Raw genomic sequence first — 26,604 nt, forward strand, 5'->3', positions numbered from 1 at the left:
GATATTGGGAATGGAAAGCTTCTTACCCTGATAATTCTCAGAGATGCAGCAGACATTTCCATTAATACCAGACATAATGCTAATTAGAATGCAAGCCCCAGACTCAAGTCTTACAAAGCCTGACATAATGACTGTAAAGTATCCTACAGGGCCTGGTGCCCACAAAATCTGGTCAATAGCCTCCTCCCAGGCTCTCCCTCAACCAAGTAACAATGGAAACCATTTTATTTGGCATTTAAGAGGAATATACTGCCCTATATTATTATTATTATTTTCACCTACACAACACAGATCATTGTACCATTTAGAAGTGTCACATGGCTTTGTTCCGGGGACAGTTTTGGGAACAAGCTCTCCCAAGAGGGAGGTGGTTTCGATAGTCTGGAATCATTTTAAAACTTGACGCCATAAGACTTAAGACTTAGAAAAGCAGCCTAAGGAACAGATTATAGTGGCATAAGAGATACAGTCCAGGAGTACTTAACCTGGAGCTCAGAGACTGGTAGTGAGCGCTCTTTACATTAAATATGTCCATGAAAATTGAACATTCACCTGAGATAAGGCTGCCCAGGTTATTAAAATCTCAAATGTTGAATGACATTTATGCAATGAGTTTTTTAAAAAAAACTGAAAATGAACTGCCATTTAATAAACACTGAAATATTGGTAATTGAAGCTGGGTGATAAATGCTTGGGGGTTCATTATATATTCTCCCTACTTTTATGGATGTTTGAAAATGTCCAAAGTGAAAAAGTTTAGAAAAAACAGCCTCTTTTTTCTCCCTAAGCTCTAGTTCTTTCCAAGTGTGGGGTCCCTAAGGGGGAGAAATAACAAAGAAGACGTTTACAAATATTAACCTAGTTTCAATACCTAGGATTGGACCTAAATTTCCTATGTCATAGCCAAACTGTGACATGACGCAGCTTTAAAAAGAAACTGTGGACATCAGTGGTAATTCCAGAGTGCTACTTGATAAGATTGCTTATATGGAAATGTAGGCAGAGAATTCAGCACGAGGTATGATGACCACCTTAGGAATTGTCACCCCTTTGTATATTACATATGCCACAAAGATTCACTCTAAAAACTACTTCCATGCAGAATTCTCTCAGATTTTTAAAATGTGTTTATTTCCAAGCCTTTAGGAAATATAAACACAACAACAAAGACATACATATACAGCTCTTGTAACGGGACTGTATTCATAGAGCTTCTTACTGAATTCTGGAAAAGCTTTTGCTCAGCTTGTGGCTTTACTATGGTGTCCTATAAGCCAAGAAGTTTGAGTTTGATTGAACCAAGATAACAAGTAAATTTCAGGCTGTAGGACATCAGAGAAAATAGTCTGAAGCCAGGTCAATCATTTCCAGACACACCAAAGAGAGACAAAATGTTAACCATACATTATAAAGGATTTTTGTGGTTTGTAACATGATTGGTTATGGTTTTTCAAATGTAAGTAGTGAGCATGAGTCTAGACTGAGCAAGAATTTCTGCCCAATTTATTGGAATTAGAATTGTGTTAGGCTGACAACGTGAGACTTTGTGAAGTTGTACAGAATGACTGATCACCTGTGAACCCAAGTTGGGCCTGAAATTAAAGGTAATCAGAGAAAACTTATTATTATGGTTTCCATAGAACCAAAATTCCTAATCATCATCATCATCATAGAAAATAAGCATTTAATCCATCACATTTTACCTAGTTTTCCCTTATAGAGAAGATGCCTTTGGCAAAAGACCAGATTGTTCTTCACCTTCCTAGAGAAACAGAAACTCAGTCAGGCAAGTGATTTGCACAAGATTCCATAGTTTTAAGGCAGTCCAATAGCTCTTATTCTTCTATACATGTCATTTCCATTTCTTAGCCTGAAAGTTAAATATGTAGTGAAAGTCATGGAATTTAGGGTTGTTTCTCATTATCACACGCTTACAAAGAAAGATTTAACATCCAGGAGCTACATTTATTACTTTACATTTTAAAATTCTCTACAATGTACAAACTGCTTTAGTGAGACTTAGATTTTTACATGGGTTCTAGGATGTGTTTGAAACACATATCATATTTTGAGACCATCCACAGTCCTCCTTTGTCCACATTAACATCTAACAATGGCAGCTCTCGATAAAAGTTAGAGGCTTACCATCGTGACCTACTGAGGTTGCATCTTTTGTATATTTATTCTCTATACTCGCTTATGGTATGCAACCTGAAGTCAGTCTTAAAGGATAGTGTAATCAGAAAACCAGCATCCTCAAATAATCTGTATTCAGGCAACAGACGATAGCTCAGTAAAAGTCCTGCCTCAGCAACAAGAGGGGGCTCTGCCCTCTTAGCCCTGCTCTTTAGGGACAGAGACCACAGCAGTGAGGTGAGAAATTACACATAGAAAAAGACAATCCAACTGGCATCTCTTACATACAAATCTGGGGGAGAGTTAAGGATGCAAAAGGGAAAAATAAACCAGGAAATTAAAAAAAAAAAACAAGTGACAATGGCAAAAAATCAGGTGGTAATCCTGGCAGAAATTAAATGGGCTTTTTGCTTTCTTACTTCTTCACAGATTGACAAAAGAATCTGTATTTTGGGTTATGCTTGGGTTTGCTATTCCCGTCCAATGCTGTGAAGGAAATGCATATTGTCCCTAACCAGGCTGATGAGAACAGAGCAGTGAGAAATATAGAGGAGAGGAAGGGTACTCTGCAGGCTCATCAGTGTCATATTCAGGCTGAGACAAAGGTTGGATAGGATAACATGGGGGGGCCAATGACCTAATAGGGTCTTAAGACTTTGTTTCCGCCCCCCCCAGGTATGTTCTATGTCCAAAAAGAGCCTTTTTGTTTGCCTAATTTATCATCATGTAGCTTGCCTTCAGCAGACTGTTTACATATGCAGGCTTTCATTTCAAAAAGGATTCTTTTCTGATTTTGGTGTCACTTCACACATTTCTGCAACAGGAAATTCTCTCTGCAGCTGTACTTTAGAAACGCAAATGCACCTTATTAATGCTACTTATCAAGGCATAGGGTTTAAAAATACTTACTAAACATTTGTTTATTTATATGAAAGATTTCAGTGTTTTGTACAGCTAGATTTAGGGCATATAACAAACAGTGTGAGTGTGTGAAAAAAAATATAAGTGATTCCAGCAGATGGCATGGTCAGAAGCAAAGGGGTTTGCAAGTGCAAGAAACAGCACAAATCCAAATGCAGAAGTCTGAATTGCTATAATTGGAACACATCTACAGTAGAATGAAGAAGGTCATTTACATTATGTTAAGAAATACAGGGGCAGATTCTTATCTTATGTCAGTGTGTTACACGAATGAGGATTTGACACACAGGTTACTATTGGACAATATACCACACACAGTTTTCATTTTGGTTCCAGCAGAAAAACAATAGTGACAAATTTCTTTCTCTCTTTGCTTCCTACTTTACTCAATAGAAGAGGTAACAACAGCATCTGCTGTACTTGGCTGGAGTCTGGGATGAGGAAATTGTGGATAAGAGCCTTCCAGGCATATGGCCACTAAAAAGCTCATGCTACAGTCATGGCACAGCCAGGCTGGAGGGGCAGATACACAAGGCAGCCACTGAAAACCTGAGCAGCACTGCCAAGACAGCATGTGAAGTCATTTTTAGTGGCCTGAAGTGGTGTCCACCATTATGGTATGACTGCAAAGCAAGATGAGTTTGTCTCTGACATTCCTCCTCCTCCTCTGGCATCCCTCTACCATTTTCCTCCTCTGGCATCCCTGTACCATTTTCTGCTGCCCAGCCTTACTGACCACCTAAATGCCCAGCACATTCAGGCTGTTCTCCAGCTACTACCAGTCTTCTTTCAATCAGTCATGGTCTTGAAGATCTATGACACTTAACTCGTGCTAATGCATCAAAATTGCCTACTCCATCTTAGTTCCAAACAGAACACCTCCGGCCATTATACAAGTACTTTCTGATAATTTCCCAATTCAGTTAGAAAATATTACGGCACTCCATGATCAAGGTAATTTGATCAAAGGTGAAAGGTCCATTATGCAGTGGGAAACATATTAGACCAGCTGTTCAAAGACATGAGTCCAGCAAGAGTCTATGGGAAAGCCGTCAACCTCCTTGGGCCTAACATTATTTTCTTATCTCTGAAATCAAAGAAATGGAGTAGGAAGGGGAGAGGGGGAAGAAGAGGGAAGGGGAGAGGTGGAAGAGAAGAGGGAGAGAGGTGAGGGAAGAGGGAGCAGAGAAAGAGGGAGACAGAGGGGACAGGAGAAAGAGAGAGAAGGGGGAGGTTGTCTGAAAGGCTTGAAATGACCCTTCCAGATCTATGATTTACTGTGAATGAATCATACTCCTGGAGTTTTTTAATTTAAAAAGAAGCCTATTCACTCTAATAAATCCTAAATTACAGAAAGCTATAAAGGAAATATTTTTGAGACAAGATGAAGTGGGAGTAAAGAGTACAAGTTTCTCCCACCACACAAGCTGATATGTCAGCAAAAATAATAAGGTAGCAGTTATGAAACAAATTATATTGACTTTTCCTCCAATTTTTTTAACCTACTTCATATACTAACAAGAACCCCTCTGTATTTTGGGGTGGGCTTGGGGGTTTTTGCTCCTCCCATCCGGCCTCAGGAGGGAAATTCACAGTAGACTTAGCCAAGCTGGTAAGAGTGGAGAGAAGAGCTCTGTCCATCCAGTAAACAAGGCTCAGCAATGCAGAACTCAGTGATGGAATAAATGAGGCCACACACTACTTGTTGCTTCTCCCATCAAGAGGTGGAGTTTCTCCCATCAAGAGGTGGAGTCTGTTTCACCACTCCTTGAATCTGGGCTGACCCCTGCCTTGCTTTGAACAAAAGAATGTGGTGGAAGTGATGATATATGGCTTCCAAGCCTTGACCTCAAAAGGCTGGGTAAGCTTCTCCTTTGATCCCCAGAAACCTGAGACCACCAGAACAGGATGAAAGATGGTGGGAAGAGAGAGGTTCAGCTTTCCAGCCCTTCCAGCTAACTGCAAAGGAGAGCTCAGATGGGACCAGCAGAAGACCCCTGCTGGGCCCAAGTCAACCCACAGAATAGTCAGAAATAACAGATTGTGGTAGTTTTAAGCCACTAAATTTGGGCTGGTACTGGTAAGCAGTGATGGTTAAGTGACAGATACATCCTTCATTTCAGAAAGGTTGCCAACTCCTAAGGCACAAAGACGTACTAAAATAGAAATATGGTTATAATTATTTTTAAAAAGATTCAGTGCTCAAAACTAACCCAAACTGAAACAAATGAACAAAAAGAGAGAGAGAGAAAAAGTGTACTTTCTCATAATAATAATTCTCATAATCCTCTCCTTTCAAATCTTAAAAGGAATTTGATCAAGTAGCTAGCCTTTATCATAAGAATGGATGAGCCAGTTAATCCTGTCTCATCTTGTCTAGTTCATCTATTTATCTGCTTAGATATATCGTAAACCATAGACTCTGTGGACCAAGCATGACTGGACCAATGAAAGTCTTAACTATAATCCTTTCTTGATAGACTGAAAGGTAGAGAAGGACTTTTGGGGTGATGTGGGGAAGGTATGGAGGCAGGAGTGATGGGAAGAGAGAGAAAAAGAGACTGCTCAGTCCCTTGGAAGAAGGTGTAAGAAAAAATAAATGAAAAGTGTTTATTTCACAAAAAACTTTAGACAAATCTGTGATTTAAAAATCAAAAGATGAAAGAGCAAGGGATTTCAGGACCTGTGAGCTTGGGCAGGGAGTCTGACATTATGACTCACTTTTCTTCCATCCAGCTAATCTTTTATCTTTGGCCTCCACTAGACAATGAAAAAGGAGACAGCCACTAAGTCATATGCCACTTAAGGGCATTCCTAGGGCTTATTGTTTTGAACTGCCAGAATGCTGGACATTCATACCAACCGTGACCATGAAGCAATGTGACCAATACCCTAGCAAAAACCCCAGCATTTATCAACCCCAAAGAGGGTGGCCCTTAAAAGCAGCTACCTTGGGAGGCTGAAGATTTATTGCAGCAATGCTGGCATGGTGCAAAAGTATTTTTGGAACTCCTTTTTTGGCAGTAAAGAGCCTGTCGCCTGTTATTTTGAATTCCCTCATGGTGGTACATTTTTGTCTTTGAAGGTGGATTTATCTTTTAAATGCCAAGAGACATAGTGAGCCAAGTCTTTGGTTGGACAGTTGGTGATCAAGGTAGGGAATATTGTTGGGTGATTTTTCAAGTAATGGGCCTAGTTCTCTGTATGCTTTAAAAAGTGATTCTTAATGTAAGTCTCAAAGACAAGTTTTCCCAATGTTCAAAAAAGGCTGCCATTCAAAGAAGTTTTTTAAAGCTTTAAAGCTTTGAGGTGGGCTATCCTTTGGATGCATACATTCTGCCACAATCAGAAATCAGTTCCATTCCCATATAGCAGTAGTTCTCAGCTAGGGGTGATTTTACCCACATGGGGACATTTGGCAATGTCTGAAGACATTTTTGATTGTCATAACTGTTGGGAGGGTGCTTCTGGTATCTGGTAGGCAGAGGCCAGGGATGGTGCTAAACATCCTACAATACACAGGACAGTCCCCTACGACAAAAATTACATGACCCAAATGTCAATAGTGCTGAGGTTGAGAAACCTTGTCTTATAGTAACAATCCTTTCCAATGAGTAAAGAATTTTTTTTTTCAGTGCAACGAAATAATTACTGCAGTACTTAATGCATTTTTTAAAGTGTTAAATAGTCTAGTTGCCACTCACCTCCTAGGTCAATATATACACACACCCAAACATTTTCTATTCTTCTAAATCATAAATTACATGAAAGTCAAGCTCACATTTCAAAAAATGTGACAATATTCTTTGTTGTTTTATAGCAACAGAACCAATTTAAATAGCCACCCATTTTATGTGGGGTAAAACACAATGATAAGAAAAACATCAATTACTAGAAACATTTATTGACTTCTATGTGGCAGATACCTGGCTAATTGTCACTTTACACATATCATCTTATTTAATCTTTATAAACAATACTATGAAAGAAATACTACTTTTCTTTCTACTTTACTGACCAGGAAATCGAGGCTCAGAAAGGGGAAATAACTTGCCCAAGGTCACAGATGTAGTCAATGGTACAGCTGGATTTGAACTCTAATAAGCTGATTCCCAGTGCACAGTCTTCACCACCATGTAGCGCCGCCCCCACAAGGGCTTTTAGATCTGTTACAAGCTTTTAGATCTGTTGTGGGCTGGGGACAGTTCTGCTCTCATTTGTATAACATAAATTGAGCAAAAAAGAAAATGGCAGTATGGTATTGACAAAAAGGAGAGAATCTTGAATCACGAAACATGGGTTCTCACACAGACACTATTTACTCATTGAGTATGTGGCCTTCAGCAAGTCACTCAACTTCTGAATCTCAAACTCATCTGTAGAACAAGGATGGTAATAATGCACACCTATCATTCTTGTTGTAAATCAAATAAACGATGGGAAAATGCTCTGGAAATGGTCACATTCCTATACGGAAGTGATCTGGTTGCTATTCTTGGGAAAGGAATGGGATAACAAGGTGATAGTCTCACAGCTGCCCTTGAAGGGATTTTCATGATATAGCCCTGATATACAACTTTGAAGTTAGATAGTTTCTTATAATAATGGCCTCACCTCTCTTCTATTGCCTTTCTATCTATAATGCTTCTTTTCAAACAAATTTTCCATTTCATCAGGCAGCCAGAGTGCTCCTTCCAGCACCCCAAACATCGTCTTCAGTTTGAGTTTTACATTTTACACCTACGGGGGCCGCTGTGCAATTCCTTTTAATGTTTTCTTTGGTTCAATACTTTTAAACTATTTCAGTGAAAGTAAGGTATTTTTCCCCTATAGCATTTTGCCATCAAAATATTGAAGACCTGGCTTCCTGTTTTGTATCATCATGTTGTCTCATAAATTAAGAATTTGCTTTTTATGCAGAATTACTGGTATATAAGAACAGAACCTGGCATAGCAGTTTCCACATGGTATAATTATTCCTTCTCACCTTAAAATGTTTCCATAAATAAAGTCATAATTTGTATATTCCACTTATTTTCTTATCCAGAGATGCTGGTATTTTTAACAATCTAGTCTTTCATCTACAGAAGGCTAGCTTCTCTTATTACTTAATTTATACAGAAAAATGAAACCCAGGTTTAAGGAAAATATGGATCTATGGTTCACACTTGTCAACATCTAAAAACTATCACATACTTTGGCAAGACTTGTAGTCTTTGATCCAAAGAAATATTTGAATGGAACACTGGGAAGAATAAAGGATGGAATTTAGAATGAATGGTTAAAAATGCATTAAATAATTTTCCACAGCACTCTTAGCTCCTTTGGATCATAGAGTCTTTCATTTTTATGCTCATATGCATTGATTTCCAAAATCTTTTGACCTTCAAAAGGTTTTTGCGTCAGTATTGGGTTGGTATTAGGAGTAAATGGTTACGCAATGAATATGATCTAAGTAGTTTCTTGGTTGTGCTTTCACATACAAAGTCAGAAAGTATTATGAAGATTGGATCTAGAAATCTTTCCGACCTCAAATTGCCATTTGATTTTTATTAGGCCACCCTTAGTGGCCCATTGATACTTTCAAGACATTATTGATCTACATCTGGCCTGCAGGCCCTGTTCCTTCCAGTTTTGAAGACTGGTTTGATTCTGTGATGTTAAAGATTTAAACTATGCTCAGGAAGTCTATTTTACTCTCCTTGGGATTATTTCATTTAGAAGACAGATTCAGAGGGGTCTTGATCTCTCTCTCTTTCATATTTATTCATAAATGGATAAATTTCTCCTATGAAGAAAACTTATTCCCTTAGTACTAAAAGGGATTCATGTGACTCAGAGTTAGTATCATGTCTCAAGGTTTTATAACTGACTCAATGAAATTACAGTTTCATCTCTATTTATTCCCTCTTAACAAGAAGCAAATACTTAGAGCAAATCAATTGTCAGATCCCTTTGGTACTAGCAGATTATAAATCACAAATTCTTCTATCAAACAACATAAAGAATAGGCCTTAAAAGGGAGAAGAGGGAACAAAACTTCTTTATTTTTGAAGAGGAAGATTGAAATAATACGAGAAAATGTAATGTATGAAGTCCATAAAAACCTAAGCTTAACGAATAGCTTGAAAGGTCTCCTCCTTTCAAAATCTTCCTCTTTCAAAATCAAATTTTATAAATAAGGAGAAAAAATATAGTGTGTCTCTTTTCATGTACTGCATTGATATCTGTGAAGAGATAATGGCAAATACTCATCTGACAACCATTCAGTTGACAAATATGTAGTAAGGAGGAAACTGTAAGGAACTAAGGTAGACTCTATAACAAGAGGAGTCGGAACTGGATATAATGATGCATAAACAGGTCATGGACTACGAAATAAGGCCTAAATTTATGAGCTGTGTGACCTCGAGCAATCACCTAAGACATTCCTAGGCTTAATGCTCTTCACAAGTACAATATATTGTTTTGTGGATCAAATGAGTGAACCCTTAAGTGCTTAGTAATACCTGGAAGACAGGAATGGCTCAGTAATTGGAAGCTATTGTGATTATGCTAAAATGATTAAGAGATAGAAGAGACTCAGATGCTAGCAATTACCTTTGATACAGAAAGAGTGAAATAAAGGCTAGAATATGGCAATGTGATGTGGCATCAAAAGGGAAGCAGTGGCTCATTCTGACCAAGTTCAGGGATGTCCTCCAAGTGGGTGGCCAAAGGACAAGCTGAGGACCACCAAGTGATCTAAAGACTGGAGAATTCGCTTGGTCTATAGGGCTAGGCAACCTGGGGCACATAATGGCTTTACCATTGCTAGAGGCAGGAGGACAGGCAATTAAGCTAACCTTTCTTGACCTGTTTTTTTTCCTTGTGTAAAATAGGAGAATAAGGTTCCTCCCTCTGAGGATGATTGGGAGGAAAGGCAATAACACTCTCAAAACACTGAGAAGAGGGTCTCTCTCATTGAGAGGAAAGATTATTTGATATTGATTAAGCGTTCAATATTATTAAATATTATGGCTAGAAAACATGAATTATGTCTATATTTCATCACGGAATGAACATAGAGTAGTAGAAAAACAAATTCAGAAATAGGTATAAGAAAGATAAAGGCAACCTAAAATAATTACACTTTCCTAAAAAATACCCCAATATAAAGAGATTAAAATATAGTCTCATGTTAAAAAAAAAAAAAAAACAGTCCAGCCTTGAAATTATCTTCATGTGTCTGTAAAAATTCCTAAAATGCCATATGGAATTCAATAACTTCAGTAAGCAATTAATGAGCACCCATTATGATTTAAGAGCTGAGACGTCAATGTGCATAATCCACAGTCCATGCCCTCAAAGATTTCAAGGCATATGTGATCTGCATACACGCAAATGAATATGCTAAGTATGAGCCTATTTTGTAAGAGCTCAGAGAATAGAATGATTAATTCTTCCTGCGGGAAGAGGAATGAGTTTAAAAGTCTTCTCCAGGATTTCAAATCAAATGTCTACAATATGAAGCAATTCCTATAAATGGATGAGTTGGGCTGTATGTAAAAAACAATAGGGAGTGGGGACAGTTTGGAAAACTGGATAGTGCATTCCAGCTTAAAGGCATTCAAGCTCAAATCAAAAAAAAAAAATTACCATGTATATCAACAAAGCCATATGAGGCCAGTCTGCAACCTTTGCAATGTACACAGGAAGTACTTTTGAGTTAGATTACAAAACAAGGTTGAACATGATCAGGTAGAGAAGGGAATAGGTGAAATTCTACAGTGGATAAATATTGTTTGCTGAGAGACAAAGATGAAAATACTTGGAATGTGCAACTAGTGGTAGGTGGCCAAAAGAGGACAATGAGACATAAAGGGCGAGATCAGCCTAGATTATAAAGGGCCATGAACACAAGGCTAAGAAGTTCAAATTTTATCTTGAAGGCATCCAAGAACCACAGCATTAATTTCTATGTATTCTTACCGGCATCACTTTAAGAGTTCAATGGTTTCTCAGGTTTATGAGATTTATTGTTATAAATGACTCTGACTCACAGCACTAAAATGTTCTGTGTCACTGTGGGAAATCTGATAGAATTACCATGATGGAAAATATCTAAATTTTAAGAAATCTGTCCAAACATTTGAATATTTATAAACATCTGATTATTCATAGGATGGATGGCTCAGGTTATATAGATGCTATCCAAGTTCATCTTGAATTCTGCTCCCTAGAATTGTAAATATACACATAGCTTTTAAAACTCACTCAAAAATTAATATACTAATTTAACCTTATTACATACTTCCATATATTATGCACTGTCCTAACTTATTTATGTGTATCATTTCATTTAATCTTCATAAAAGTCTCATTGCTATGAATAGTGTTAATCTATTTTATAGGTGAAGAAACAGAGGCTAACAGATATGTAACAACTTGCCAAAAGTGAACAAGCCGCGGTTTTACGTAATAAGTGAACAAGCCAGTGATTTACCCAGGCCGTCTCTCTTTCCAGAGCGTGCACTCTTGATGTTGAGATTATATGCTCTGTCTGAACTGACTGATAGCTAGAGTTGGCCTTTCCTTCTACATCTGTTGAGCCAGACATTCCCTCTTTTAGGAATGTGGTAGACCTTATCCCCAACCTTCCAGGGTCTTGTCAATGCTTATTGCACTAGGCTATCCTCATAATTTTATTATCGATCGTTAAAATTTCTTATGAATGGTTCTTTTTAGTCCTAACACACTTACTACCAGACAGAACTACTGGAGGACCATGAATTTTCTTTTTTTGCACCCTTCCCCTTTTTATTGTCCACTCCCAGACTTCTTTTAAACCTCCTCCATTCTCACAGCATCTGTTTGGCAGAAGGCTTGGATTTACTTTATTACCACTTCTTCAGTACAGCAAAAAAAATTCAAGTCCATCATAACAGAAATCATGACATGAAATACAGTATTTATATTCCAGCGTATTTTGTGTAATTATTCACAACATGATGATGGTAACTGTGATCAATATCCCTTTGCGACTTGGTGGTTGTGGCTTTCTGCATAGCTTTTTCTTGCTTACAGTGGATTTCTAAACTAGGATTTCTGGGATACCACACAAGCAGTTGTTATCTGGAATGACTTCACTCTGCCGCTCCATCAGAAAAATTATGCCCTCGAGTTTTAACAGACCCTGTATTCAAGTCCAGGATTCATGATGGTTTGCAGGCTAACAATGCGGACGTGGCCTCTCCTAAATAAAGAGGCCAAAATTTCTTACCAGACACATGAGGTTACCTATGGGTAAACACAGACCATTTCGCAGAGTCCAGTTTATGCTGCATCTTTCCCCCATTGTTTCGAAGTTGCTAACAAATTTCTTCCACCAATATACCTACTCTTCTGTTGTTTGTTTCAATACACAGCTTCTCCAGAGCCTCAGGCACAGCACTTCCAAATGTCAGCAGCTATTAGCTCTGCACATTCATCTTTGTTTCCTTCTTTCTCCTGAGTTGTCTGTATCTCTTGGAGGTGAGTCCAGGTTGCTTAACATAATATAGGCATGGAGGAGTCGGGTAGAGGGTAGCAGGTGTGTGTATTTTCTCAAAATAAGGCATTATAGTTATCTTATCTCTCTCACTTTCCCGCAAATTTTTTGGATCTGCCCAAGCATCTAGCGTAAAACCTTATATCTTGCTTACGATCACCAGAGCGTAAACTGCATTTTTGAATTATCTATCTATCTATCTATCTATCTATCTATCTATCTATCTATCTATCTAATTTTTCCAGATCCTCCATTTTAATTTGCGGAAATGGGAAGCACATTTTGAGAGAAGGAACACACTATATTTCAAAACACAATGCAAATAACATAATGCTTTTCTCCAGTGAAAAATTCCAAGTTAGGTTTCCCTAATTTTTGTTGATATTATTTTATATATATAAATATGTGTGTATCTGAGTATGTCTGTGTGTATGTCTGTGTGAACTGCATTTTTGCTATTAGGCATATGAGAGCAACATTCTTTCAGTGAGCCCAGACTTATGTTTCCCTGTACTGTGGCCAAACTCCATCTGAAGGTGTTTCATGTGTAATCTTCACAATCCAGTCGAGCTCACGACAAAGCACGGCCACCATGTAAGCAGGCACGATGGCTCTCTGGGGCCTGCAAAGTCTGTATAACAGAGTATACAGACCGGTCAAACTAGCACCCGCTGAAACCAACAGGCAGGAGAACAAGAAATCTGCTTTCATGACGCAAAAGCGTTTGCTCAAACTAATAACAATAATTTCTGGTGTTTCAAAGTCTTGCAAAAGACTGCAACATAGTAGCACGTCCTCAAAGGTCCCTGTCCTGGTTACAGAGGAGCAAGAACTAGGTTACAAGGCATGAGGTGGACTCTACGTCCACCTTGTTAGCATTAGTACTTGAGCCAAACCCTGTAGCGTCTCGTGTTCTCTTCTCTTGACCCTATATACTGTTAATATCAAACAAAACAGCACGGAGGAATGCTTGGGAATGCGTAAATTTTCCATAAATATAAGGTAATGTCATTACTTCTATTTTTGTTGGGAAAAAAAATTGCTGGAAAGAGAAATAAAATAAAACAACATCTTGTTCAGAATTGGCCAGGCCATTGTTTAACAAATACCACTGTAGCATGAGTTGGTCAAGTGAATTTTATTGCTTTCATTCTGACCTATCCATTGTCTCTATCTTTTTGTAAAAACAGACCCCATTTCTAGGATCTGCATATTATGCTATCAGATACTATGGGATGTGAAAGAGAGTTATGCTATTAGGTCATGATAGAAGTGGTTTATCATAGATGCTTTCTTTCCTTTTTATAAACTTCCACACTGTAATTTTACTTGTCTATGCAAGAAGCCATATTCTCTCACATTAGAGCTACTCAGCTTATAGAGAACTATGATGAATTACATGAACTATACATTTATATAGTAATAAATAGAATCTGACTAGATACCTATTAACCTGTTAGTAGTAATACCTGAGAGGAACCCAGGAAACTGGAAGAAATCAGTTTAATATTAAAAATGTATGAATGCTTATATATAGTAGAATCTGAGCGGTGATATAGAGAATGTTAGTCAGTATTGAGTAATGAATAATAAATTACTGGGGCTGGCCCCGTGGCCGAGTGGTTAAGTTCGCGCGCTCCGCTGCAGGCGGCCCAGTGTTTCGTTGGTTTGAATCCTGGGTGCGGACATGGCACTGCTCATCAGACCACGCTGAGGCAGCGTCCCACATGCCACAACTAGAAGGACCCACAACGAAATATACAACTATGTACCGGGGGGCTTTGGGGAGAAAAAAGGAGAAAAATAAAATCTTTAAAAAAAAAAGAATAAAACTTTAAAAAAAAAAAATAATAATAATAAATTACACAAGATTTCAAGGGAAATATAGGCTCATTATCTCCAGGCGCATAAAATAAATTCTTCTAAACTATAGTCTTTATATATATTAAATAAATTTTTAAAACTCAAATTAGTGTATTTTCTATATATGACGATAATACTAATATGCAGAAGGCATCTTTAAGCAATAAGATATTCTCTCTGAAAGCTTGTACGTTTATAATATTATTTTGTTCAGAAATATTTTTTGTATAAATATTAAAAAGATTATCTCAGTCCAGCCCACAAGAATTTGTCAAACAATTCATATATATACATGAATATGTCAAACAATTGAACATGTCAAACAATTCATAAAAATGCATATATATGAATTGATTCTCAATTCTTTTCTTTCATATACTTGTGGCCATTGGCTACAGTTGATTTTGTGTCTATCTATTTTTGCTGCAAAGAAAAAACAGCATGAACCATAGTTGTCTATTGCCTCCGGGGGGAATATGCACCTATATCAAATCCTTCCTATTAATGTTAGTATAGGCCTCATTTGATCAAAAAAGACCCCCTGCATTATTTATGAAGGCATTTGCCACCCAAGAGTATCAAGAAATGGGAAAGAGCACATCTTATGAGGAACCCTTTCTGTTTCTGTTTCCCCACAAACCTTCTCACCACAAGGAAAACAAATGCTCTCCAGGATTCCTACCTGCAGTGCACAACCATAGGACCTGCATCAGGAGGGTTACAGGTTTTGACTCTCCGTAAGAAAGCCAGAAAAGGTGTAGGGTGCTCTGGAACACCATGATCAGGCCAGGCGGTGAACTGGAATTGTCTCACTTCTCTCTTCTCGCTGGAACCATTCTGTGAAGTAGGAAAACTGGCTGAAGTTCTGTTTTCCTAGCCTCATGTTGTGACGATAAATAATAACATGGAAGAGGTAACAGGAAAATGGGCTATCTTCATTCTTTCCCCCTACCCTATATCCTTTGGGAAGACACACTCCTTGGAGATATAAACATCAAGCTATTTGTAAATGATAAATATTTGCTCAGGAAGATAAAATTCTTAGGGGAGAAACATTATATTTTTCAGGTTTAGCTATCAGAACCGCTCCTGTCATATTTTACAGGGAGAACTAGTTCTTTTTCATCTATTCTTCATTTGCCGAAACTTTCGTTCAGACCAAGAGTTCCATATTTACTGATAAATGCCAGACAAGGAGAAAAATTGCTGAGCGATAATGGAAGAATTATTTCATTCTTCACTGTTGCCAGTGGAATCAAGATTTAAGCAAAGCCTTGAGAGATTTGATTTCTCAAAAGAAGCTTTCTTTAAATAATGGAAAGAGGAAAGCGAGGGAAAAAAAATAAAAAGCAAACCTTGTAAAGTGCAAATGTTCGAACACAATATGTGGCCAGCTCCACGGTATCGAGCAGCGTCACTTGGACCAGCCCATGGGTTTCTGTGCCTCTACTGGGCCAGTACTGGTCACACTTCACCTAGAAGAAACAAATGATGTATTCAGGGCAGATGCTCATCAATTTCTCTATTAGCTTTACTTTGAGTTGCTGTTGAAGGAAAACAGCTTTTCTGCATTTCATTTTATGTTGATCTTTTTCTGGCATGCATTCTTGTTATCCCAATATATGTAAATTACCGCTCTGATGCCAATATAAACCACATTTTTCAAACTGGTAGGAATACTAAGCAGTAACAGATTCGATTTTCCTGGAGAAAAATAAATTGCAGATTGTTGCTGAGTAAAATAGGGAGAGAGGTATTTGAAACTTCAGAGTACTTGAAAAGAAAATACAAATTTGTTCTGGGATATAGACGTTGTGAATCATATCAGGAAGATTATACTTAGGCATTTAAACGACATGGTGAGATAGTTGGTCTTCATCCATCAAGGTTTAAAAGGCACAAGCTATTTCATCTTGAGCTATCGCAATTTCCAAATATGCTTGTTTAAAGAAAAGTAGAAATAATTTGTAAATCGATCAAAGTATAATAAACAACATAGCAGTTTTTAAAATACAAGATAAATGGTATTTGTATCCAAAATGAATTAAATCTGTAATGTCTAGGGAAAAAAGAGCTGTCTGTTCTTTCAAAACAGTCTAAAAGGGTCATACGCTAGCAATGCAAAGTTTAAATAATTTAAAATTCATTCATTTCAGATGAATAATCCACAATTTCTTTGTGGAGTTGAACAAAAGCACATAAAAAGTATTCAACCCAATTAGTTTAACATGAAACAAAGAATAATTGCAAGTCTGCAGTAAGCCTCAAATTTACTGAATGTGTCTTTCGAGCATTAAAAAGCATAATGAAAAATGACAAACACAGCACTGTATTTTCTAGTAAGGCCATAGATCAGAATATATTTATCCTTTCTATTTCAGATTAGAAGAAAAAATAGGAGTAATTCTTAACTGAAACCAACTTAAATGCATTTCTCTAGGTAAAGAAATCTAATACTATTTTATATTAAGAAGCACGCCTTCAACTTGAAAAAAGAAAGATTCGAAAGTTACAATCTTTGGATTTAAACAAAAGCAATGAGGCATTATTATCATAGACACTAGAATTTTTTGGTCCAGTGAATAGAATTACTAGATAATAGTTTGCTTTTACGTTGAATATAAATATTAGTAGCCTTCTGTGAATAATACTGTAATTTTCTGTTTCACAGCTATAGCATCCGCTCCTCAAAGGACCCAGCCTCCTTCTATGTAGACACTGGACCTTCTAAAAGGGAGAGGTTTTATCCTCTATACAATTTCCTAAGCAAGAAAAAGGAAAAAAGCACTTTAATGTATAGTCATACAGTAAGGCAGAGATTGAATTCACAAGGTTGGATTCCTACACCTTTGTTTCATCTGTGAGACCACACTAAAATCACCTATTTTATGAAAACTCAAACAAAAAAGAAAGTGGTTCCCAGTAAAATGGAAAATTTGTATATTAATAAGATTGAAACATACTCGCACGTTTCCTAGATGCACAAAATATTCCTCTATGTTTCAGATTTCTATAAGATGTTCCAACACAAAGAAAAATAACCCAGGGAAAGACAATTCTTTAAGGACAATATTGATGTAGCATGACCAGGGTTGAGTCCCGCTGTATGTTCTCTGACCACACATTAAAACCCAAGTTGTGTCTAGACAGACTTAGCAAAGGATACCACTTGAATAGAGCCAACACTGCTTAAGCAGTCATGATTCAGACGGAAAAAAAAATGACAAAAAGGACACCAAAGGTTTTATTTTAAACCATGAAATAGATGTCAAGTTGATGTCTCACTGCAAAGGACAAAAGTAACTTTGGAGGCATCTCAACTGCAACATGGACAGGATGCCAGAAATGTGCCGAGTTAAAGAATCAAGAGAGAAACTCAAACTCACTATTTACACTTTCAGCTGGATGGCAGCCCTTTCAAATCAAAACCAACAGATCAAATCTCACGAGGACAAATGTCACTATGACGGGCACAAAGACAGCAAGTTAATGCAACAAAATGATCTGTAAGGTCTGAACCAAATTCAATGCAACTGTATTTCAAAGCTGGAAATTGATTATCCTTAGACCTTTTGGTGAGGTAAGGCAAAGGAAATGAAGGAAAGAATCATTTATATGACCTCTGGAAGAATCACTCCATTATTTAGTGGCTTTCCATCTACAAATCCACTCCATCCCTAAGACATAGGAAAAACTAAGCTTACACTAATTATTCTCATACTTCTAGTAATAAGTTTGAAATTGCAACTATTATTGGCTTAGGCTCTGACTCCTTTAGAAAAAAATACCACAAAACATTAGTATAAGGAGTAAATGTTGTGAACCTTTTTAGCTAAAAGAAGAAAAAAGTAGCTTTTATATTCACTTTAAGTAAAGTATTTTAATCTTACTCTTTACCAAAAAAAAAAAAGCACTAAAATGTATCACTCAACTGCAAAAATTGGGAGCAATTTTTTTAAGCAAACGTATTTAAACACTGATGTTTTCTCTCAGGAAATATTTCACAAAGGGAGTTTATGAAAGAACAAATATTCTAATGGATGTGCACATGCACACATATGGTCTCAGCAGCGGGATCAGAAGCGCTCCCTGAGCTTACTGAAACAGCCAATGCTACATTCCTCCCCTCGTTAGTAAGCACCTCAGCACCTCTTTTCTCGACCTCATTCTCTGAGTAGCCTGCACAGGTTTCATCTGATTTCTGAGGGCTGAATGTGAGGGCTTAGACTCACCAACAAAATTCTTTTAAGTCTTTCATTTTTATCCATACACTAAAAAAATAATTTCTGATTTCAACATTAAACAGCAATTGGGAAGTCCAGTGAGAACAAAAAAAAGGACACTGGAGAACAAAAGAAGTGATTTTTTTCTTCCCAATTAGCTAATGCAAATGAACTAGCTCCATTTCTTTCTTGAAATGTTTTCTTTGACAACAGCTCTCCCCTCCCCGCACCATTTTTTTTCCTGAAGGAAAAATCCTCAGAAGGTATTTCTAGAGTTACTCCTTGTTAGGCTTCATGCATAGAGCTGAGTGTGAGAGACAGGAGATGTGTAGGAGGTTCCCCTTTGAGTTTATGAGAACTAGAAGGCAGGGGCTCCTGAATATGAATACTGATGTTTGCCTTTTCCTATTGGATTCTGAAGTGACTACAAGTGACCCTCAGGACTGATTCATGGATGATCAGGCAGTGTCGCTGGATGACCAGTAAGCTGCTTCTCTATTTCCAGGACCAAAGCCCACTGGCCTCATCTGCAATATGGGAGCAATATCTCCAGCATGACAGAGCTGTAAGGCCCCAAAATCATGCCCCTGAAACACTAAACCCAATAGGCATTCAACAGGCAATAGCTATTATTAATTATCAGTTAGATTATGTTCTCGATTTTTTGTGGTTGTTATGAGCTACCTAAATCATTCTAAATGGGAGAAAAGGAACACGTTATCAATCCCAGCAAATATGTATTTAAGACATTCTAGGTGGAAGGCAAGGTGTTAGCAGTGTGGGGACACCAAAGTGAAATGAGACACAGTCCTGCCCCCAATCCATCGCCCTTATTGACTAGATATGGAGGTGTGTTTACCTCTCCTGGTTCTCCAAATAGACAGTTGTGAGATTACAAACAACTCCCTTAATCTACCTGGGCCCCAGTTTTCTGTGAGAAGAGAATGGGTTAGACTCTGAGGTAGAAAAGAAGGGGAGCAGAACCTGCTACCCAGGCTGTGGTTTAGAAACATCACCCAGGAACTCTACTTGAGGCCTAAACTGAATGAGGCAGTTCAGGTTTCTGGCTGGACTTGGGGGGAGAGATTTCTTTTTATTATCAAAAGCGATCACCCTTTTGTGGTAAGCTTTCATTTCTCCATAATTATGGAAAGAACAGGTTGACCATCGCTAAATGTCTGCTATGGAATGAATTCATTTTACCTTTTTCATGGCAAACTATCAAAAGCAAGCTGATGGAATGATAAAACATTTAAATGTATTCAAAAGAAAACCTTGTTATTGGAAATATCTCATAGGCGTTGATTTAATAGGTCTGCTGACCGTACTTCAGGGAAACGCTCTCCTAGTTTCATTTTTGCTCCCACATGGCTTATCTTGGAAATGCCTGGCACATCGTAGGCACTCAACAAGCGGAGGCCAACTTTATAATCAACCATACTGTGGTCTGGATGGGCTTATTTTTAAATTGCCTAAAACTTGCAGAAAATAAAACCTCCTCATTTCAATTTACCAAAGACTTACTGAGTATGGTAGCATGGCAAAGCATCAGAATTCCAAATACAGCAAACCAATACTTCCAAAAGGTCACAGCACCCCTGATACAACACGCGTTCGCCACACAATTCTTCGAAAAGCCTGCCTAGGGCCAGATTATTCTGCCAAAGGAGGACTTAGAATAGACAATAAATGATACATGGGAAACTATAATTGTTGCTGAAAGTAAGGAAACCACTATCCAGCAAGTTGGGCAGAGGATTCCTCTGTAAAGAGTGAGCAGTGAGTATGCTAACATTAGACGACACAAATCAAAGTTGTTATTGGGAATAAGGAAATGTTAATATGCACACATCAATAGCCATTTAATAATGGAGAACGCAATAAAAGGAAGTTTTACATAAATATTAGGCTATATTTTAGTGGACAGAAAAATTATATGCTGAATTGTTTATTTCTATTGTTGTTAGTGCTATCCAGGGGATTCCAACTCCTAGTAACTCGGTAGACAGCAGAGTGGAACCCTGCCTGGTTTTTTTGTGCCATCTTCTCCCCTTCCAGCACTGTATCTGACAACATTCCACTGCTATTCAGAGGGTTTTCATGGCCAACTTTTTCTGAAGTGGGTAGCCAGGTTCTCCTTCCTAGTCTGTCTTTGAAACACCGGTGGCATAGCTTTTACCGTCACAGCAACATGCAGCTGCCACAGCATGACAACCGAGAGAGGGGTGGTGTGGTTCCCTGACTGGGAAACGAACCCAGGTGGCATGGGTGAGAGCACTGAATCTTGACCTCTAGACCACCAGGGCTGGAAGTTTATTTCAACAGATTACAACATTTCTTTTGGCAGTTTTCAAGACCAGATTTAATACTTGATTTTCCACAGTAAGGACAGAGATCATCTCAGTGATTCTATTCTCTTTTAGTAATAGTGTCATTTTCTGCACTCAATTAATATTTAACCATATCTATTCCCAAATGGCAAAACTGTCTGGTTTATGTATCTCCACTTTTCATTGCTCTTTGCTGACTACTATTTAGTGGAGGATCAAGGACAATGGAAAACCCAAAATGAGAGTGATAGGAAAGCATCTGAGCACCAGTGCAACAAGAGCTTTTCATAAATAAACTCATAAAGTTCAAAACTATAATTCTCTAAATAAACCACATTATATACCATAACACTGCTTATCAGTTCATTCAACCATTCAAACAGCTTCTAAACCATTTATTAGTTTAAAAAATTGATATTCCCTTTTGTTTGATATGTGCTATAGACCGAATGTTTGTGACCCCCAAAATTCCTATGTCCAAAACTAATCCCTTATGTGATGGTATTAGGTGGGGTCTTTGGGAGGTGATTAGGTCACGAGGGTGCAGCCTTCAGGACTGGGATTAGTGCCTTATAAGAGAGATCCCAGAGGGCTCACTTGCCCTTTCCACAGGAGGATACAAGAAGACAGTTGTCTGTGAACCAGAAAGCAGGTTTTCACTGGACACTGAATCTGCCAGCACCTGGATCTTAGACATCTCAGCCTCCAGAACCACGAGAAATAAATTTCTTTTGTTTATAAGCCACTCAGTCTATGGCATTGTGTTATAGCAGCCCAGACTAAGACATTGTGTCTGCCATAAGCTAACATAGGGAGCTGCAGTAAACTTTTCCGATGACTTCCCTCATTAAATTAGTAGTTATATTATCTCAAGTTTCTGGCACTTTGCTGTAACCAGAGGAAAACCATGTGAAGTGCTCCTTTGTCATGGCCAGGTGGCATGTGGATACCAGCTCTTCCCACCTGGCTTGGAGCCTTACAGTTAGAACCTCAGCCCCAATCACTCCTGGCAGCAGTTGGGTGCTCCACATGGCCCTACTGCCACCTCTGCATCTGCCTTGGTCTGCCCAGTGGCTGCCTGTGGCCTAGCAACACTCCTGTGTCCCTGTCATTGAGCAATATCAGTAGGTGACTTACAGCTTCAATAAAAAGACAATTGCTGTATACCAGCCAGTATCAATACATTTCAATATTTTAACAACCAGTACAACTAGACTGGGACCTACCAGGTGAACCTCAGCCTTGCCTGAACTGAGAGATGAATGCACACTTCTCAAAACCTTAGAAATGAGCTATTCCAGCCTGCACATGCTATAAACATGAATGCGGAGAATCAGAGGGGCTTTGCACAAAGTCACCAGGAGCAAAGTTGCATCTCCTCCTCCAAGTGCAGCCCTTTCCTTAGGCCCTGATGCCTCTAATTCACTTTAATAGGAAGGTTTTGAGCCAGAACCTGTAAGCTGCCATTCTAAATGGGGCGCTGCGGGGGGGGGTGGTGAAGGTAAAAAATCTAGGAAGCCAACAAACAGTAAGAAACTGGTGGGATTCTTTCTCTTTTATCTGACAGTGTGTCTGCCAACAAGAGAAAACCAACAGCGTGGAACTTGCTAGATAAGGACCCAAACATCCTTTAGATTGCCAACACGAGCATCATTCTTTTTGCTGCCAGTGTCCTATTTACATTAAGTATCCACCACTTTTCAAAAACAATCCCATACATCATGCAGGCTCCAAAGGCAATGTTTGTGCTGCTGTTCCCACAGTTGCTTAAGGAAAAACCAGTTTCTGTTGTCCTAGATAGGCAGTGCTTAAGGCGGCAGTTTGAGAAATTAAATGTTCAAGGCCTTCGGCGCTTCCAGTTCTATTTGGAAAAGGACACAGACCTGGCATTTGGAAAGCATTTGCTCTCCATTAAACGTACTGAACCTTGACAAACCAGAGGGGCCAAGAATTAGTCTGCCACTGTCCAAGCCTGGGCCTTCCAAAACTGATAACGACAATGAAAATAATAACACTGTCATTTATAATCTTCCAGGGATTCTGCCAACTTTTAACCCAAAAGGACCTCACAATCTGAAAAGAATCTCAAGATGTGTTTTGTAGGAAAACAAGAAAACGTCTGACCAGTATCTCCTTTTCTGCTGTTTCTTGCCCAGAACTGCCCTCTTAGCCACAGAACCAAATGCCAATGTGTCTCCATCTCACCTTCACTCTTTGCTGGGGGAAATTTACTAGGGTGACATTCACGGACTTGGGAGGACATATGAGGAAGAGGGAGTGGTCATTAGGTCAGAAGTGCTCCAATGGCCAACTTTCAAGTCTCTGTATTCTAATTCCCTAAACTATTAACACAGTGTAGTTAACACAGCTGTGTCCCTTTGGCCTTAAAAGCATCTAGCTCTATTTATTACCACAAATAACAAAATTTAGTGGAGCAGAGATTTACCCATTCCCTGGCCAAAGATGAAGTCATGATACACAAAACATTTAATCTGCTCTAGCAATGGCTGCCATCAACTGGATTGGATGATTCTCTATTTGGGAACAGAAAATGGGATTTAGGTAGTCCCAACCAAGTATAGAATTCCTCACTTCTAATGCTACGCTTTCATTATTAATCAATGTGGCCCACACTGAATGATAGTTCAAGTCATGTCCCAATTGTTGCGTGTCAAAATTTCACTCCTCGTCCTCAACATTTATAGCACTAAGTACCACCACAATAATAGCTCTGTAAGTGAATCAACTCCCACCATAAAGCTTGCCAGACAACAGAAACAACAATGAGCATCAACTATGGGCAGTGAAGGAAGGCAGGCCGGTGAGGACAAGTGAAAGCCACATATTCCTTAACCTTGGTTAAGCCATTTCAGCTTCTAACACTCATCAAGGCTGCTCAAGAATTTGCCAAGCATGAGTTTATATATTTTCTCTGTCTTGAGTACCTCAAGATGGGAAACAAAGCAGAAGAGAAACAGATAGGTGAAGGAAAAAAAAAAAGACAATCACCCACTTAAATAACAAAGCTTCCTGGGCCAGGAATCACCTTGGCAAATTCTACCTTGGAGACGCCAGTTCTTCAAGTGAGGCTGCCAACCATTTGTCCCAGTTGCCCACAAATAACCCCCTTGGAGTGGAAATCCCAGCTGCATACATTTGACTCTCCTACCAGTGCTTCATTTTTTCCGAACGTTTTCTTCCCTCCGTGTGGTTGCCCAAACCAATTCATGTGCTTATTGGCATGTTATGAAACATGGAAACAATTAGAGACCACATTCTAGGGCAGGAGAATGACTCTCTACAGAATCAATGAACTACGCAGAACTTGAGAGGATTTGGCAAAAAAGATGGAAACTGTGGAATAAAACCCACTAAGAGTATCTCATGTCACACAGCACATGCTGTAAGGCTTTAAACTGATCTGTGTGTTTTTAGGCAGAAACCATACTTTACCTTCAAAATCTCCAGTTTTTAGTTTTATATTTTGTTTTATATTCGAATGAAACTCATAGAAAATATTCAGTGTACACATTTTCTTGTCAGGGTTGATAACTGGATGTACATACCATGCGAACAGTCTTCTCAGCTAAGTTTGGGATTCTGTCAGGGGCGTTTGAGGAGAGAGTGATGACATTTGAAAATCAAAGAACTTAAGTTTTCAAAAGACCAACTTAAGTCCTAAGTTACATCTTACACATGTAAGCGCTTCTTTAGCCAGTCAAATTCTAAGAATGGTCAGTTCTCCAACAAAAGGCCAGTGGACCTTCTAACACAGGCTACTAAACCCACAGCCTTTTGTTTGAGGGAGCCGTTCTAACTCAGCAGAGGTCACAAAGCACTGTTGCTTCATCAACAGCAGGCCAGAGTGACAACCTAAGAGTGAGCCAGGCATAGGCGAAACGGAAAGGTGGAAAACACAGGACATAGGTTCCAAGGGGAGGACTCCCCACCTCGTCAAACAAATAAGAATAGGGACAGGGAAAGCAAAATGAACCAAAAGGAAATGTGCTGTCAAGAATATATTATCTTTAGTGGCAGTTATGACTATGTGTAACTCATGTTGCTATTATTCAACTATTTTCATATTTTATTGCTCCAGGATAGGATTGCAGTGAAAGCAGTAGCCAGAATGCTCTATTGTGGTCTACTTGCAGACTGATTAACAAGTTCCCTGGGTCAGGGTCTCCATTCTGGAGATTCTGTCCTATGGAAAGGCAAGGGTGAAAGAACCCTGTGTTCTGAGCTACCCGCTCCCTTTGACCACAAAGCATGGGTGTGCGACACTGGCAACAGTGGGCAGAATTCGCCAGGTGCAGTGACTCTATGAGGTTGGTCAGGATTCACTGTCAACCACAGAGAAAACTCATTTCATTTGAGAACAAAAATTAAATTATTTGGGAACCAGCTTTAGGGGAAACTGAAGCTGTGGTGGTAAAGCCTCCAACCTCTCTCACCCAAACAATAACAGTTGAGACTCGCTGAGCCACTTTGTCACATTCCTTATCTTAGTCAATACCCACAATAACCCTTCCACGTAATCCAAAAAGGAGGCATGAGACTTTGAGGCGTCCAGTAACTTGCTCGTTGTCACATAGCTAGTTAGCACTAGAATTAGAATCTAAACCCAGACATCTGACTGTAAGGCACCTCCATTTGGAACATTGTCAAGTAGCTTCCCTTCTCTCTGATGGTACTGTCCCCAGCCAGTCTTGTGTAATATCATGCTGTCTTCTTCTCTTTCATTTTCTTCTCTCTTCTCCATCCCAATCGCCAGTTAATATGTATTCCTGCATATTTCTAATACACAGAAGTGTTTACACACACATTTTTTTTTTCTTATACCAAGGGGATGAGTCTTATTTCAAGAACCTAAGCCTTAATCAAAATAATAAGATTTCAGGCTTCAGCCCTTGGAGAGGTGATTTGTTTAAATTAGCTGGAGCACTTCCCTTTATGAGGAAGACTACAGGCCGTCCTAAGTAAAGCCAGGCTAGTTTGTGTTGGCTTTGAAGTTGGCTGCTGGGAATTGAGAATTCATTGAGTCCCCAGGTCAGTGCACATAACCCACAAAGTTCCTAAAGTATGGAGGTAAATATTTCAGTAACAACTAACCACTATCTCTAACACTGTTTTTACAGCAAAACGCAATCCAAGTTCTTGTTTTGGAATCCAGGAATGCCTTCCTCTTTCTCCCTGGGACTTTAGGTGAAAGAGTAACTGAATAGAGAAGAGGTGAGGTGGGAGAATGTGAAGGAGGAAGATGGAAGAGCAGGTGAGATAATTTGGGGGAGCAGGCCTTTGTTAGATCTCTCTATTGCATTTGGTCATTTATTCCCAAGTGTTTTGGAGGGGGGAACAAAGGGCTTCGGGGCCTTGGGGATCAGGGCTTATTTGTATGATCAGACTGATGATAGTTGAGATTCCTCAATATTGGCTTATGCAGGTCATCACAAGTTTGGGTACAGACTGAACTACCAGAGAATAAAAATCGCAAGACAGCATTTTAATTGGCCTCCTTAGGCCATTTAACAAAGGAGAAAGCTAACTTGCAAGAGCAAAGCGTAATTAATGAAGGGAGCAAACAGAGGTTCATTTAGTAACT

The 26,604-nt window shown here is 38.8% G+C and overlaps 1 protein-coding gene across 50 annotated transcripts in view; it reads right to left on the reverse strand.

Annotated features, from left to right (window-relative positions):
* The window catches only part of PTPRD (protein tyrosine phosphatase receptor type D), a 2,079,533-nt gene that overhangs the window by 27,982 nt on the left and 2,024,947 nt on the right, over positions 1-26,604 (reverse strand). For all 50 annotated transcript variants that reach the window (XM_070590645.1, XM_070590643.1, XM_070590639.1 and 47 more), the window contains 2 exons: positions 15,805-15,924; positions 15,132-15,286 (listed from right to left, as the gene is read on the reverse strand). In XM_070590645.1, the coding sequence (XP_070446746.1) occupies positions 15,132-15,286; positions 15,805-15,924 (275 nt within the window). The remainder of the gene's footprint in view (positions 1-15,131; positions 15,287-15,804; positions 15,925-26,604) is intronic.

The sequence above is a fragment of the Equus przewalskii genome, chromosome 22 (genome assembly GCF_037783145.1).
Source record: "Equus przewalskii isolate Varuska chromosome 22, EquPr2, whole genome shotgun sequence".
Lineage (NCBI taxonomy): Eukaryota > Metazoa > Chordata > Mammalia > Perissodactyla > Equidae > Equus > Equus przewalskii.